At 36.1% G+C, this 15,196-nt stretch overlaps 2 protein-coding genes across 5 annotated transcripts; one reads left to right on the top strand and one right to left on the bottom strand.

The window, feature by feature from the left end:
- Nucleotides 1-4,492: 4,492 nt before the first annotated feature.
- Nucleotides 4,493-7,340, bottom strand: LOC149654441 (uncharacterized). Of its 4 annotated transcripts, XM_089845978.1 has the most exons (12): nucleotides 7,046-7,330; nucleotides 6,809-6,979; nucleotides 6,580-6,747; nucleotides 6,389-6,531; nucleotides 6,160-6,318; nucleotides 5,991-6,090; nucleotides 5,826-5,921; nucleotides 5,223-5,338; nucleotides 5,076-5,154; nucleotides 4,944-5,012; nucleotides 4,787-4,873; nucleotides 4,493-4,714 (listed from the first exon to the last, which is right to left on the bottom strand). In XM_089845978.1, the coding sequence occupies exons 2-12, from the start codon at nucleotides 6,959-6,961 to the stop codon at nucleotides 4,574-4,576; spliced, it is 1,311 nt and encodes a 436-aa protein (XP_089702104.1). In that variant the 5' UTR covers nucleotides 6,962-6,979; nucleotides 7,046-7,330; the 3' UTR covers nucleotides 4,493-4,573. The 4 variants fall into 4 exon arrangements, with proteins under 4 accessions (XP_089702104.1, XP_089702105.1, XP_089702102.1 ...); XM_089845979.1 differs by having other exon boundaries at nucleotides 6,389-6,725; nucleotides 7,046-7,340; XM_089845976.1 differs by having other exon boundaries at nucleotides 6,389-6,747; nucleotides 7,046-7,329.
- Nucleotides 7,341-9,017: 1,677 nt separating this feature from the next.
- Nucleotides 9,018-15,172, top strand: LOC149654440 (SUN domain-containing ossification factor). The gene is made up of 9 exons (XM_089845948.1): nucleotides 9,018-9,313; nucleotides 11,175-11,304; nucleotides 11,366-11,547; nucleotides 11,622-12,526; nucleotides 12,742-12,861; nucleotides 12,923-12,959; nucleotides 13,032-14,374; nucleotides 14,454-14,518; nucleotides 14,594-15,172. The coding sequence occupies exons 1-9, from the start codon at nucleotides 9,240-9,242 to the stop codon at nucleotides 15,008-15,010; spliced, it is 3,273 nt and encodes a 1,090-aa protein (XP_089702074.1). The 5' UTR covers nucleotides 9,018-9,239; the 3' UTR covers nucleotides 15,011-15,172.
- The last annotated feature ends 24 nt before the right edge of the window (nucleotides 15,173-15,196 follow it).

The following is a 15,196-nucleotide window of genomic DNA, read 5'->3' as shown; positions in this document are numbered from 1 at the left end:
AGCAATATATTTAATAAAGTTACGAAGTTAATGATGGGAAACAGTTTTAACGCGCATGAATACACTGATAGAAAAGAAAGTAGACTAAATTTCGTAACACAAATTTAATAGCTTTATAGTACCGCTTATTCAAAGTTAAAACTGGATATATAGTAACGACTAACGTGTGCCTCATTCTATATAAATACATCAACACTAACACGGAAAAGCAATCAAGCGAAGGGTACATACAACGATGAATTTAGAAATTATCTTTGCAATTCTTTCTCTTGAGCCATAATAGTACTTATTTTTGTACCCAAAAAAAAGTTTTATATTAAATTCAATAAAAGTCGATACGCCATGTGGGTTTTGACGTATGTTCGCGGATTTATTTACGCGTTTTTAATGTACAGGCAGGGATAGATTTAATTTTAGAAGTAGGAATGGAGAACAGAGTAATCTGGGCGCGCGTCAAAGTCCCGGACCCCCTTCCACGTGACGGAGGGGGGGGGTATGAATGAAGAGGCGGGTCATAGCGACAGAGGTAATAAATAATTACGTATTTTTCGCCGTTCCCGTCAGCAATGCCATCAAAACGTAGTTAAAGTTTAAGTGAGCCAATAAGATAATTTAAACTTTTCGTTACGTGTTGGAGGGAGGGGCTCTATACTGAAGTAAATATACTAACCGTTCTCCATTCCTACTTCTAAAATTAAATCTATCCCTGGTACAAGGTATTTCAAAAAGGAAGGTAGCACCGTAGTACAAGGGACGACTTTGAGTCTAAAATGTAACTTCTTGCTTCTGTAACATTTTCCCCAATTAAGGCACGTGGTTTAAAAGTTATGAACATTGCAATGTTTTAGGGATGACCCCTTAATTAAATTAGAAATCATTGTCTATCAATTTTTTACTTAATTTCAAGGGATTTCGTAAAACACTTTAGCTGTCCCTTAGGGCAATATGTCATAGAATTTATTTGCTTAACAATCAAGATCCCTCTGTACTTCTCTCCTACCATGCATACACCTTTGCTTTTTTTAACACGCTGTATTATAAAGGTAAAGGGCGGCCCCTGTAACATTGTTCCTTTAAATATGATGTAACTTGACGTGCCCGAACCTACGCTACCCATTAAATTTATTACAGTGGGTATTACTTATTTCTCATTTCATACAAAAAAAAATAATTTTTTTTTTATATTTTCTATGATGTTTAATTTAAATTTAAAAATTGCCTGCAAATAACCAGCCAAGTCACATACTGCTTTTTTTGGGAATGGTGATGGGTAAAAGGTAGAATTTAACATGCAGGTATCGTTTACTTTTTTTAAGTTCTAGATAATTGGTATAATGGCCTTGGATATATTTCATTTTTTTTTTCGATTCAATATGGCCCCCTTGTTGCTAACCTAACAGTGACGAACCTCTTTTACTTTCTGTAGGGTGTATTTTTAAACGCTGGGGTTTTTAGTTTAGCTCACTTTCAGGGCTTACTTCTTCTACAGTGTGCCAGAGTACCTGAGAAAATAAGGGAATTTCAAAATAGGTCTCGAGGAATTTTAAAGGGATACGTCGGTCTAATCGAAATACCACTTGGAACCATGTCACTACGCCTTAGGCTTTCCCGCCAAGCACTCACTGGGAGTACCACTATTGGACGCCTAGTACCCATAAGTTCATAAGATATGTTCACCATAAGTTTGTCACTGGTAACTTAGAAACTGGAGCTTGTCACGTATGAAGTGAGTGACGTAGGTCATAGATTCGAGGTAAAGCGACCTACGCCTGGTGACTGGGGCGCTGTCAAAGGATCAGCACAGACTAAATGGGAAGATGTAAGCACTGCAAAATTAACCACCGAGTGTAGCTATTCAATTCTCGCTTGTCGTTCTAATTGAACTAGTTATCTCGAGCTGTAAGTCTCTCAGTAAGCATTACGAAGTATAGAAAGTGTGGAAACTTATGGAATGGAACATATCTTATAAACTTATGCTAGTACCACTTGACGGATTCGTCCAATAGGGTCTTGGCAGTACTACGTCATGCAACGTCACTACCTTCCACTAGTGCTAAAAATCATACCAGGAGGAGGGGCTTATGTAGCTTTCATTCTGTTAAAAAACATACCATAATGGCGCTGGGGGCGGAGTTAAGCCCGAATTGCCAAGTCCCTATAGGGGAGTATTAAGTTATCTAGGGACAGGCTCCTTTCTTGGGGTTTACCTTGCCTTGAAATACTGTCAAATGGCAATAGATAAAGATAAGAGTAATGGATATATTTAAACTTTACGAAATAAGTTTCGACAATGAGACTTTCTTATATCCGTTTTATTATTTGCCAAATGCATTTCCGTTGGAAGCTTTAGAAAAGAGATAGAGAGAAAGAGGAGAGAGACGCTTAATTTCAACTTTTCTAAAATAAGAAATTCGTTCATTTTACCTTCGAATAATTTCCTGTCATCTCAAATTGCTATCTCTATTCAATTCGTTTTGGAAAAGTCGTGATGCCCTTCCAGCCTTCATTATACCATCCCATCATAAGTCAGAAATGACCCTCTGAATGCGCCATTAAACCACCATAGAATTTACCACTAGTAACAACAAATCCTTGAATATTTTAAATTTTGTTTTGAAAATTTGTTTTTAACTACAATTACTTTTAACAAACAATAACAACAATTGATAAATGACGAGATACCAAAACCCTGATATATCTTATTTATTTATTAACTTATGCCCTCGAAATTGAGTAAAGGAAATCTTATACTGACTTTTAACTTATAATAACGTGCTTATTATAGACTTATGATCGGAAAATTTTATAGACACATTAGCTAAATTTCACGAATTTGAATAAAATTCGTTTTTAAGCAATTCTTAGACCTGGTTTAAAAAAAAATTAAATAAAAATTAACATTTTGAAGAGAACATCAGTAACTGAATTTAGAAACATTTCATACCCTCTCTTACGTGTATTTTAATCAAGGTTATCTTCCCTTTAAAGGTTAGAAAATGGTTTTAGACATTGTCCTTGAAATATCGTGGTTTTACTCGCCCCATCTCCTAACCATCTTTTTTTTTTTTTTGGTTAAATATTTCCCAAGGTTAGAATTTTATGTTAATGGCAGGTAAAATTAGTATTTCTTTTTTATCAACGAGGGGATAACCACTATTATGTTCTTTTATAATTTTTTTTTTGATGACGTATGTCTCAGGGCGAAGCTTGCTTGTTTGAAATAAGAAATATTTATTTTTTCAAATAAGGAGTAATATGATACAATAGATATTTAAATATGTTATATGGTAATATGGTTAAGTAATCATTGAAAAAAAAATATGCATTTAGGTTAAATTTGATACGTCTAAAATGATATCAACCCATTTCGGCCCAAAAAGATTTTAAAAGGGTTTAAAACTTAAAACGAAATATAGAATAAAAAAGTGGGCTTTTTAGGGCATATTTAAATTTCCATTTAATTCTAATTCACGTGGAATTGATTTAAACTCTAAAATCATTTAACTTCTTACGTGTTTTGTTAGAACGGTTACATTGTTTTGGCTCTAAATAAAGGTGGTTACGGGCAAAATTTATAGGGTCAAAATAGGCGTGGGCTTCAAGGATCTGTGGTCTCCTCGTTTTTTGGATAATTCAAAACGACTTTTGACTTCTATCTTGTTTTTACTTTATTTAACTCTAGACTTTGTAATATAGTAAAAATATACAGTTATATATTTGACCCAAAATGACTATATACTATTATGTTCTAACTCGATTTTCGATTTTCGGGGGTCCAAACATTTATTATCTCCGAAACTTGGATGGGGTATTATAAAACAGGGTATATCTCGTCTCCCTCACGGTGAAATATTTTAATGTTTATACTAATTAATCTAATTAAATTTATCTCTAAAATGAACCTAACTTCGTTCAAGAGACACAATTCCTTCATATTTAAATTAACTATAAAGACTCTAGTTTTCCCGTTTTATTTAAATTCGAACACTTCTTACACCAATTTCCAAAAATTACGTCAAGAAGTGATAATATCTAGTTTATTAGGGAGAAGGTATAAATTCGCCCCACATTTCCAGCTTTATCTCCAGTCCAAACGTATAGTAGGTCCGGAGTTAATGGCCGCCGCCTCTAAATTACAACCAGCATGCATCTCACTGGGTCTTGAAAACTAACGTCAGCGCGACGCGAATGACGGGAAAATTACTCGTATTTTCCGACTGAGGAGAGGCAGCGAAATAGCCCGGCCTCCTTTTACCGCTTTCCCCCCTTGTATTTTGAAAGGGGACTGGGACTATGGCGCGCGAATACTTAGGCATCTTATACTTACTCCTTAGTAAACTAGATATCCCTCCTTGATGACGCGTTTTAGGTATCGATGCTGAATCTGCTTGGTTTAATTTTATTACCTTTTAAAGGGTGTCATACTGGTACTGGTTGTTAAAGAATCAAGTCCCAATTATCTCCTTGACGCGAAAGACAAATATTGAAAACGTTTAACCTCAATAACACTCGAGTGTTTTATTTTATTCAATCACAAATAATGAAAAATACAATACAATAATAAAATAATATTCTACAAAATATTCTGTGAAAAAACGGCAGCGTACGAATTTTTTAAATGAGTTAAATAATTTTGCAAACTTCGGTTTGTATTAATTGATATTTGAAGTTGACGTTCGCAGTCTTTTAATTTTAATTCGTATTCGTTTTGAATCTAATTAATTAATTAATGATTTAATTAATTAATTAATATAAAATTAACTTATGATGAACCCTAATAAATTACTTTCAATTTTTCGCTATTTATTTTAGCGATTTCTTCATTTTTCTGTCGCAAATTTTCCTCCAATAAGGAAATTTTTAAAATATTTTGCTTTCCATACAAAATACCAAGTTATTTTTTTTATAAATTAATTTATTGCATTTAGGCGCGATTTTATTACCTTTCCCGAAATCTCTTCCTGAAATTCTTTAGAATTTGTAATAAAATACTCCTGATTATTATCTGATTTCTAAAAGTTAAACATTTTACTAAAACTTAATTGATCTCTATTTTTTTTGGCCTAATTACTTACTTTAAGTTGTGTGCTACTTTCCTTTTTATTTAATTCGGAAGTTAAATGTAATATGGAAGTATTAGCTTCAGTTAATTGCCTAATGCGGAGTAATTAATTTTAATTGCAGCTTAAAAATTAGGACTCTGTTATATATTTTAATCATACTTTTCCATTAATTTTAACGATTTTTGGAAGGTAGAATTTTGAGTTTCTAATATGGACACTTTATTTCGAAGTTTTTCAAGATTGTTAGGCTTATCATCCGGAGATTTAGGTACAACCTAATTTAATATTATTTATTAACGTCGAAATTTCAAACAAAAACGAAGTATTTTAAGCCAAAATTCCGGGCGCACGTGGCAATAAGTATTTTAAAATTCCCGCCTCTAATCGAACTGGAGAGCGCGAGATACGTGCGCCATCTGTAGCTTATAAAACGCGGGAAACAAATCCCCACTAAACAGGGCCGGAAATAAGAAACATTTCTTATAGGGCCCCCTCCCCCCTTTGACTGGAAAATTTAGAGGATATTGTACAATGGAGTGTGCAAAAGTAGTATCGTATCTTAATAGTCAAGGTCTCTAAACTTTGGAAAAGTTTATAGGTCAAAATGTCCAGTAACCCCCACCCTTCCCCAGTGTTTTTTTTAAATGGGAGAATGTCCAGTATCCTATGTGCTTATTTCCAGCCCTGCCCCCTCAAACTACACTATGAGACAGGAGCACCATCTAGGCCAATAAGATAGCAGCAAAAAAAAAAATCACCCACCTTTTTCAAATTTTTCTGAAATTGAAGTTTTTCTTTTAGTTTTTTAATTTCGTTTTCTTTTTGAAAAATTGTTTTTTCTAGGGTTGAATTACCCTCCTAAATTAATTAATTATTAATGAATTTCCATTATTAATTTTCCATACTTAATTAACAGCACTAACTAACTTTGAATTTTTCAACTTCTCTCTTCAAAATTTCAATTTGAATTTGATCATTATTTATTTCTTCATTTTTATTTTGGGTTTTTTCAATTTCTATAAGACGTCTGTGAAAATTATATTTGAAGTTTATTTATAGGTTAGAGATTATTTAAATATTATTTAAATAATCTTACTGTGTGATATTTTCAAGTTTAGATTCCATTTCAAACTTTGCTTCAGCAGATTCAGCTAAGTTTAGTTTTAATTTGTCCCTATCTTTTATGTAATATGTCAAAGCAGTTTCTTTTTCATCTAAAAGCATTCGCAACTTTTTTGTTTCCAATTCAGAAATACTGAAATAAACATAATCAGTATTAGAATTAATTAATTAACTAATTATTTAAGTTAATTAATTAATCTTACTGAATCAATTGAAGCAATAACTTTAATTTCTTCTTATACTGTTTAATTTTAATGTGATCCTTTAATGAATTTATATCTAAATTTGAATGTTCTAGAAATTGTTTAGTTTCATGGTGTTTTTTAGACACATTAGTGGTTTCATGAAATTCATGGTGCTTTTTAGACACATTAGTAGAGTCATGAAATTCATGGTGCTTTTTAGACACATTAGTAGAGTCATGAAATTCATGGTGCTTTTTAGAAACATCAGTAGTTTCAGGCACAATATTTGAGCCCCCCAAAACGAAATCTAATGATTTAACAAAGCTATCTAATTCTGTTATTTTGCATTGAAGATCTTGAAAGGTGTCAAATTCATTCTAAGAATTGAAGAAAACCAAAATTACCCATTGATTAACATCATGGTTTAATTTTGATTACTTGTTTGTTTGGATAAGTTTTTTGTATTGATGTTTCTTGATTTAACTTTTTCGCGGATGTTTTTGTACTTTTGCCCGGAGGGGGAATCCATGGACGTAATGTTTTATAATGTTTTGAATACTTTGGTTTGCTTATATTTGAATTTGACAGCATGATATCTCTAAGCCTTGGCTTTTTATATAAAATATGGATTATTAAAAATTAGTTCCAAGTGTTTAATTTAATATAAACTGATACCAGGGCATTCTTTTGAAATTAAAACCCACTGGTTATTATAAAATTGAAAAGTTTGTTTAAAATATAGTAAATAATTAACACTCAATAGGTTAGCAAGGTTTCCAAACGTCATTAGACGGTGCAGACGACTTTTCCCCATGCTTTCTGTTGGGGGAGGAGCTATGATTTTTTCTTTTTCGATTTATTTAAAAACGGTATCCTCTTTGATTTATTCAAGGAGCTAGGGCTACGTTGGAGGTAGAAATTTATGTTTTTAAGAGATGCGTAAAATTTACAAAGCCGGGAAATGATTTCTTTTGATGGGTTGAATGCAGGAAGCAGAAACAAAACCAAATATTTTATTTTTTATACTGATACGCTATAAGTGGATGCTGATACTAATTAAATTAATAAAGATTGGTTTTTTGAAAACTGAGGCTTTTGTTTATTGGTACATGTAAAAAAGGTAGTTCTAAATTTAATTTCTTCAAGGTTGTTCTTAGAGAGAACGAGAGTAAGACACAAGGACATAGTGTGTGTCCTTGTCTACCATTGTCTCCTCTGGCACCGTTACTGGATAAATTACTGAGCCTGAAACGCGGCCATTGTTTTTCCTCCATAACCCCTAGCGCCGGCTGGCGAGAAAAGTACGAACTTATGACCGGAAGTTCTTCGATGGGACAAACAGTAGTCTTTTCCGGTCTTTGTTCATTGGCTATATCGCGTTACGTATTTACATTTTTTCCCGCCAAGTCGTGAACAGCAGACAGCTACAAATTTCAGCCAATGAACGACGACCGGAAAAGACTACCGTTTGTCCCACCGTAGAACTTCCGGTTGTTTTTAACACCCGATGCCTCCCCACCCCCCTACGATTTGGTAGCCAAAGCGCGAGCTTTTTTCAATGCACGGTGGAAGGTACGAGAGATTTAGTACATCCATGCTGGCACCATCCAAGGTCTGTATACCGCTTCGCATTATTAGGTCGGAGCATCCTTCAGGGGTGGTAAGCGGGAGATTCTCCTTTTTGTAGTAGGGGGGCTCTAGTAATTTTTTCCCTTACTATGACGTCTTACGTGGGCTAGAAACAAGAATCCGCGGTGGCTGCGTCCAGAGAGAAAACGTCTCTCTACTTTGAAAATTGTATACCCCCTTTCTTCTTCACCCCTACCTAACTTTCAATGGTTTAGGGAGAGGGCGAGGCCGATTATCCGTTATAAATTCAAATCTTAGGCGGTAACGGCGCGTTGCTAATTCTTTCTGAAAGGTAAATATTATTTACGTCATGAACTTTTAATTTAATGTAAGGTTTTACAAATCTACGAACTATTATAAGAATGAATTATTGCCATCACCTTTCAAAGCTGACGATGATAAAATGAAAATGAAAAAAGTTACTACTTGAAATAAAATTTGATACAAAATACTTGGTCTTCTCATTTTAAATGTAGGTCTATTATGTGTATTATGTGTACATTATAATTATCCTAAATAACGGTGCACATAATTTATTTAATATAGCAATTTTGAATGCAAAAAGACCTTCGTGTTTACACGTATATAAAGGCCATTAACGTCGATTAACGTCGTTCTCCTTTTTCCGGACATACAAACTTTATATCTCATATAAGACAGATCGCGTATTCTTTGGCGCCCACGTATGACGTCAATGAAAAGAGCTAGACGAGAGAGGTAGCTAGAACGGTAAACCGTAAAATCCCAACACCGAATACGCCCGCCTTGGGCACCATCCATGAATGGCACAGTCTGGCAGTCCTAAGCCTCGGCGTTCTTTTTAAATTTTGCTTCTGGATTTTTACGCGGTCTGTTAATTTAAAACAATATCCTATCCATAATATATAACGGTTAAGGAAGTTCGCTGCTTCGTATTTAATCACATTTTATTTTATGACTAAAAAGAAAACGCCCTAAAAATCGAAATTTGATAGGATTAATGTGACATTTTGAATTTAAATATTTCAGAAAAGAGCAGAAGGATTCCTTGTCGCAATATCATTGGAGAAAGTATTACATCACAAGATACACTCCAACCAATTAGAGAAGCCCTTCGCTAGTGACGGTGGCTGAAAAATGTCAAAACATCTTTGCCAGCCACCATCGAGTGACGCGTTTTTTAAAGGGGGTTCATTTCTTGGAGAAAGTAAATTAAATTAGTTTGAATATTTAAATTCAATGTCAAGTATAAATAACGGAAATGAAAATGCCGCGACGCGTATGGTCGTTTTCGACGCTGTTCGTTCTGTTAATGTGCATCACATCCAGTTACAAGTAAGCTCGATTTTATTTTCAGCTAAGCCTTGGCTTCTTCATAATGTTATTTCTATGGGTTCTGGGTTTCATGCCAGACCTTGGAAGTTTTGTTTGCATGAAATTTGATACGGATAAAATTAAGAAATACATGGAAAGAGGAAAAACGCTTTAATATATTAAAACAACCGCGTTGATATCTTAAGAATAATAATTATTAATACAGGAAAAAATTATTAATTAGAAAGATATGAAAGAAAAAACGGAAAAATTATTTTCAGTCAAATTCTATAATTTCTCATCTCATAACCGGTACAATTGCATTATATCTATTTACATAAAATGTGCAATCCTACCTCATAACCCTCAACCTCTTATCTTAGTGACATCCCCCCTTCTAGGGGAAAATGGTATTCTTTCTTGCTAAGTTGCCTCCAACGTTGGGGATAAACAGTTCACCCCCCTCTCTACCGAAATTAATCCATGCCTAGCTTTGTCCAAAGTTGGACGGATTTTCTTAGTTTGGACAAATTCACTTTCCTTGAAAACTAGAGAAGCTTGAAACTAGAAAAATATTGATTCTTAAAAGGGCAGTGGGACAAAGGACGATCTTTTCATAGTCAGGGTTCATACAAACCTGGAAAAATCAGGGAAATAAATAGTTGACAAAAACCTCATGAAAATTTCTAATTTTTAGTAAAATTCAGGGAAATCAGGGGAATTTGCGTCAAACAGGGGCAAAATGTTCGTGAACATACAGTTCATAGGATTAACATTACACTATACTTTGGAGGCTCATAACTCAGGTTCTACTAGAGATACGGTGATGTCCTTTGAGTATGTTATAGTTCAATTTGTCCCCCATACAACCATACTAAAAACTTAGGGCTACGACAAACAGGAGCCGAGTAATGAAGGAAAATGTTCGTGAACTTATGGTATCGTCTCACTTATTGTTATTATGTTACTTATGATTTTAACATTGAACTTTGAAGGCCCATAACTCCTGCTCTATTAGAGATACGGGGATCTCCTTTGAATATGTTGTAGCCCTTTTTGCTCCCCATACAAGGATACTTTAAACTTGAGGCTACGTCAATATCTTCATCAACTTATGTTACTGTCTCACTTATTGTTACTAGGTTACTTATGATTTTTAACTATAAACTTTGGTGGCACGTAACTTTGGTTCTACTAGAGATACGGGGATGCCCTTTGAGTATGTTATAGTCCAATTTGTCCCCCATCCAACCATACTAAAAACTCAGGGCTACGACAAACAGGGGCCGAGTAATTAAGCAAAACGTAAACGAACAACCCCCCCCCCCTCCATAGGAATAGCATTACACTAAACTTTGGAGGCTCGTAACTCTGGAAAATTCAGGGAAGTATGTGAGGAAAAACCTAGAAATCTCAGGGAAATTTGTTTTCCAAAAGTTGTATGAACCCTGATAGAGCTTAGCATAGGGTGGTTAAAAAAAGAGCCCCCCCCCCCCGAACAGCCTTTTAACGTTAGGTATATGCTATGATTTATTTGCGATAGACCATTTCGTAAATTACATACCGAGAAACCCACCCACAGGGGCGAGGCCGCCATGGGGGTATCCTCCCCTCCCTGGCGCCTCCCGCGTGCAGCGAACTCGGGCTCTGTCTGGCTTCTCTTCTTGACGCGAGGGGAAATACCCCAATTGCGGTCTTGCCCCTGTGGGTGGGTTTCTCGGTATGTAATTTTCGAAATGGTCTATACTCTATACCACGCAAAGAAGGATATTTGTAAAAAAGAAAGTCCCAAGATTATGACTCACAATATATCATTTCGCTGCTTGACACGCTGCAATAATTTAGCAATACTAAAGTTTGCGAAATAATTGAAAATTTCCAGAGGTTCAGTCTTGGGAAATACTTCGAAACCCAGTTTGAATGGTCAAAGCAATGCCTCTGAAATATTTTGGAGGGCTAATCGTAGGGTTAAAACTACCAGTACTATCCTTAGAGTTTCGAAAGATGTAAATGTAGGTGTTTGTATTTTATTGCACTGTCTTTAGACATGGTTTAATTTTACTCCGTCAATAGAGTCATGTCAAACCTAGTGGTATTTTTGTACCAACTTCATTGCCAATTTTGAGCAATTCCATCGAAGGCTTTAGTAGTCTCGATGCTGGATCCCTTCTAGTAGATGGGATCAAAAAAACGGAGCAAGCTCCTAATGTGGATAGCACGTTATCTAGTCTAACGGGCGCGGGAGAACCGTCTAGGTACTGTTAACTCTTGAAAAGCAAATTTTGGAGCGGTTTTAAGAGCTTTTTTTAAAAAAAATCCCCTTTTTAAGCGAACCAAGTATATCCATTCCAACGCAAATCCCAAACTCAAAAGAAAAATCAACTATAGATAACGTTATAGTCGATGAAACCTTTGTTAAGGCTGATAATGACGAAAAACAAAACTTAGTTCCTACTCCCGTTGCTTCTGGTGACGATAATATTGAAACGACTTCTAAAACTGAAACGCAAAATCAGACTAAAAGTCCCAGCATCCCTCAAGATAAACAAAAGAAAGTCACAACGTTAGAGGAAAAGTTAAACGACTCTAAAATATTAGAACCCGTCACACCAGATGAAGATATGCCATCGTTTGACGAATGGAAAAAGAAAAAATTAGCCGAACATACTGAGGGCGAAAAACCCGTACAAATTCCTAGCATTCCAGGCAAAAAACTCCCTCCTTCGTCAAAACGACGAAGAAATTACGCGTCATCCGAATGCGGAGCTAAAATTGTGGCTGCTAATGTCGAATCAGAAGCTCCAAACAGAATACTTAATGAGCAGATGGACGCGTACATGCTCAACCCTTGTAAAGCCAAAATATGGTTCATTATCGAACTTTGCGAAAGTATACACACTGCTCAGTTCGAATTGGCCAATTTCGAGCTATTTTCATCCCTACCACGGGATTTTTCTCTTTACTGGAGTGACCATTTTCCTACCAGAGATTGGACCCCATTAGGAACGTTTATCGCGCCTGATCAGAGGGGACTGCATACTTTTGATTTAAAACACCAAGGTTACGGGAAATTTCTTAAAGTGGAACTGCATAGTTATTACGGAAAGGAACATTATTGTCCCTTGAGTTTGGTCAGAGTTTATGGAACATCCATGGTTGATGAATACGAAGAAATGGAAATTGGAGTTGGTCATTTGCATGCGCATGTCAATGAGGCTGACGGAGATTTTATGGGTAAGTTGTAGGATTTGGTTTTCGTGTTAAGTTGCTCATCGTCACGCGTACATTGCAATACACGCTTACGTGAACACCTAGACCCTACCCTACCATTTCGATGTAGTGCATATATGACATTTGCCAACAATGTTCAGTATTTCCCATCATGCTTTGCGCTTATATTCCTTTGTTCAAAATCAATATACATGACCCCTTACGCGTTAAATTGTTAGATGCACCCGCATTTCAAGAAGGACAAGACGATTCTTCGAGAAATCTTTTTGGAAGCGCGCGTGACGCTGTTCTTAACATTGTCAGGAAAGCTGCCAGGGCTTTAGGACGCGAGGAAGTTGGCAAGTTCCGCATCCATTACTTATAGTTGTTGCTGAACTTTAAATTTAAATTATCTTTTAGAAGGGAAAATTTATACGTCAACTCAATCCAGTTTAGAGTGAGTTTAATTAGGGAGGTGGGAGGGAAATCGGTTGCAGTTGCATGCGTGACGTGTTTTTAAACTTTTCAGTGTAGGAGATGTTGTAGATGAAGACAATTCTACCTTAAACGATACCGTTAACAAAACTACTCATTCTCTCTGGAAAAATACGGCTGGTTTAGGTCGTTTATTGGACGACTGTGGTTTATGCGTTGAAAGCGAGGAAGACTCTCCTTGTTTTAACAGTCGTAAATGTCTGTTTTTCTTGTCTATCTTTAACATTTCGACCATCGCCCAATTTTGTCAGACAACGGCGTGCTCTCTGGTCACTACCCTTAACTATACTAACGAAACGGTATCGTTCGACCTTAAAAAAGTGCCAATTAAATTATTCGAAACGGGACTAGAAAATAAAGAATCCGTTGAAGAGAATTCAACGGAACCCGTTATTTATTTACCACCGTATTCTGATGAGGTAACCAAACAAAAACCGGAAGTTGATGTAGGGCGACCGAGCGAAACAATATCGGAAAAAGTACCAGTTGTTGTTGGTACCGATACATTAGGGGCGGATGGTGGTAATATCCCTCCGCCCGTTTTACAATCGTCCTTATCGGACTTTTCGACGCAAAATGGTCAACCTCTTGGAGGGACATTAACGTCGATCTCAAGCTCCTCGAACGTCGTAATACCGACGGAAACTTTAGTTCCAACCTTAATATCGGAAATGACCGAAGATATGGGTCAAACGGACGTACTTGAAGATTCTAATACAAAAACGGGGGATTTTAGCAACCCGCCGCATTTAATGGACATTACGCATACAATTCCAACGCGTAACTTGGGGGTCGTTATACCAACGGGTCAGAAGGAATCCGTTTTCATGAGACTTAGTAATCGGATCAAGATTTTGGAGATGAATATGTCTCTAAGTAGTCTTTATCTACAAGAATTAAGTCAAAGGTATCGTAGACAAATGGAGGACATGCAGAGAGGCTTTAACAGGACAGTTCAAGCGTTGAATGATACCGCTCAGTTAGCGGAGACGCGGGACAAACAACAACAAGAAGCTATTAAAGATTTACAAACAATCGTCATGGGTTTGAAATCGAGCGTCGATCAATTGAGCAGCGAACGTGAGTTGTTCTATAGGCAGGTCCTTGAAGCTCATTTGTTCCTGTTGGCAGTTGAAACCATTGTTGTTGTTACCATTATGACGTTGTGTATGAGAAGACTGCGGTATTACAACGTTGATACGTCAGATATTTATTCCGCCAATGTCGATTTGGAAAGCAATCGCATTAATGCCACTGATGACGGAGATGTCAAAAAATGCTCCTCACCTTTGAAGAGACATAACTCTACAAACGATTTGATGGCCGCCTTGCTTCCTGGCAAGAAACGGAGGCCAAGTGAAATTGTCTCGTATTCGGGTAAGTTTATCAAGACAGAACGGTCTGTTGACTTTACTTATTGGAAATCATTACATTACGCCTTTACTGTTGTTTGTAGGAAATTACAATGAGTTACTTATTGTCGAACCAGCCATGCCGATTTTTATCGAGCCTGGGACTAAAGTAATTTAAGCTTTTTAATTACTAGGGCCTAATTCGTTTCAGATTTAAATTTTAGCTCTTTTAATCTGGTAATAGAACAAGAGAAAGAATCGACATCGCAAGGCGCAACGTAATCTACTTCGATCTCTTTCCAATCCTAATTTAAACGAGGATCATAGTGAAAGGTGTTCGAATTGTTCAGGGAAACGGAGAACCAGCGCCACTTACGGTGTCAGTTCATCCGCTGCGGGAGATTTATTCGGAGGGAATGGTAAAAACTGCGAAAATTGTTGTTTTTTCGTACCATCCCTACCAACTATCCTATCGCCGGCGAAACAAAAGATTCCATTGCAGAATGTAACCAACGGATCTGTTTCGGATGAAAAAAGTGGTAGCGAAACTTCAGCTAAGGCCCAAGTAACAAAAACTTCCGCGGAATCTTCTCCCAACAAGGAAAAAGAACATTTCAGTTTTAGAAAATTATTGAAATTTCGTAAAAACGAGGCCGTCTAGTCAGTTTATTCTAATTTTCTCTGTCTCTGTCTCTGTTTATCGGAGAATTTTCTGTTCTGACAAAAAAACTATCTTAATTAAATTATTAATGTTCAAAGATAACGTTAGGCCTAACCCTCCTCGATTGGGGTCCTTTAAAATAAATTATAAATCAAAGTAAAATTGATTTGTCTTGAAATGAATAAT

This window comes from Phalangium opilio, unplaced genomic scaffold (genome assembly GCF_054372755.1).
Source record: "Phalangium opilio isolate 3A_F unplaced genomic scaffold, DU_Popi_V2 ptg000079l_1, whole genome shotgun sequence".
NCBI lineage: Eukaryota > Metazoa > Arthropoda > Arachnida > Opiliones > Phalangiidae > Phalangium > Phalangium opilio.
The sequence above is the reverse complement of the archived record's forward strand: the minus strand, read 5'-3'. Positions and strand labels throughout refer to the sequence as shown.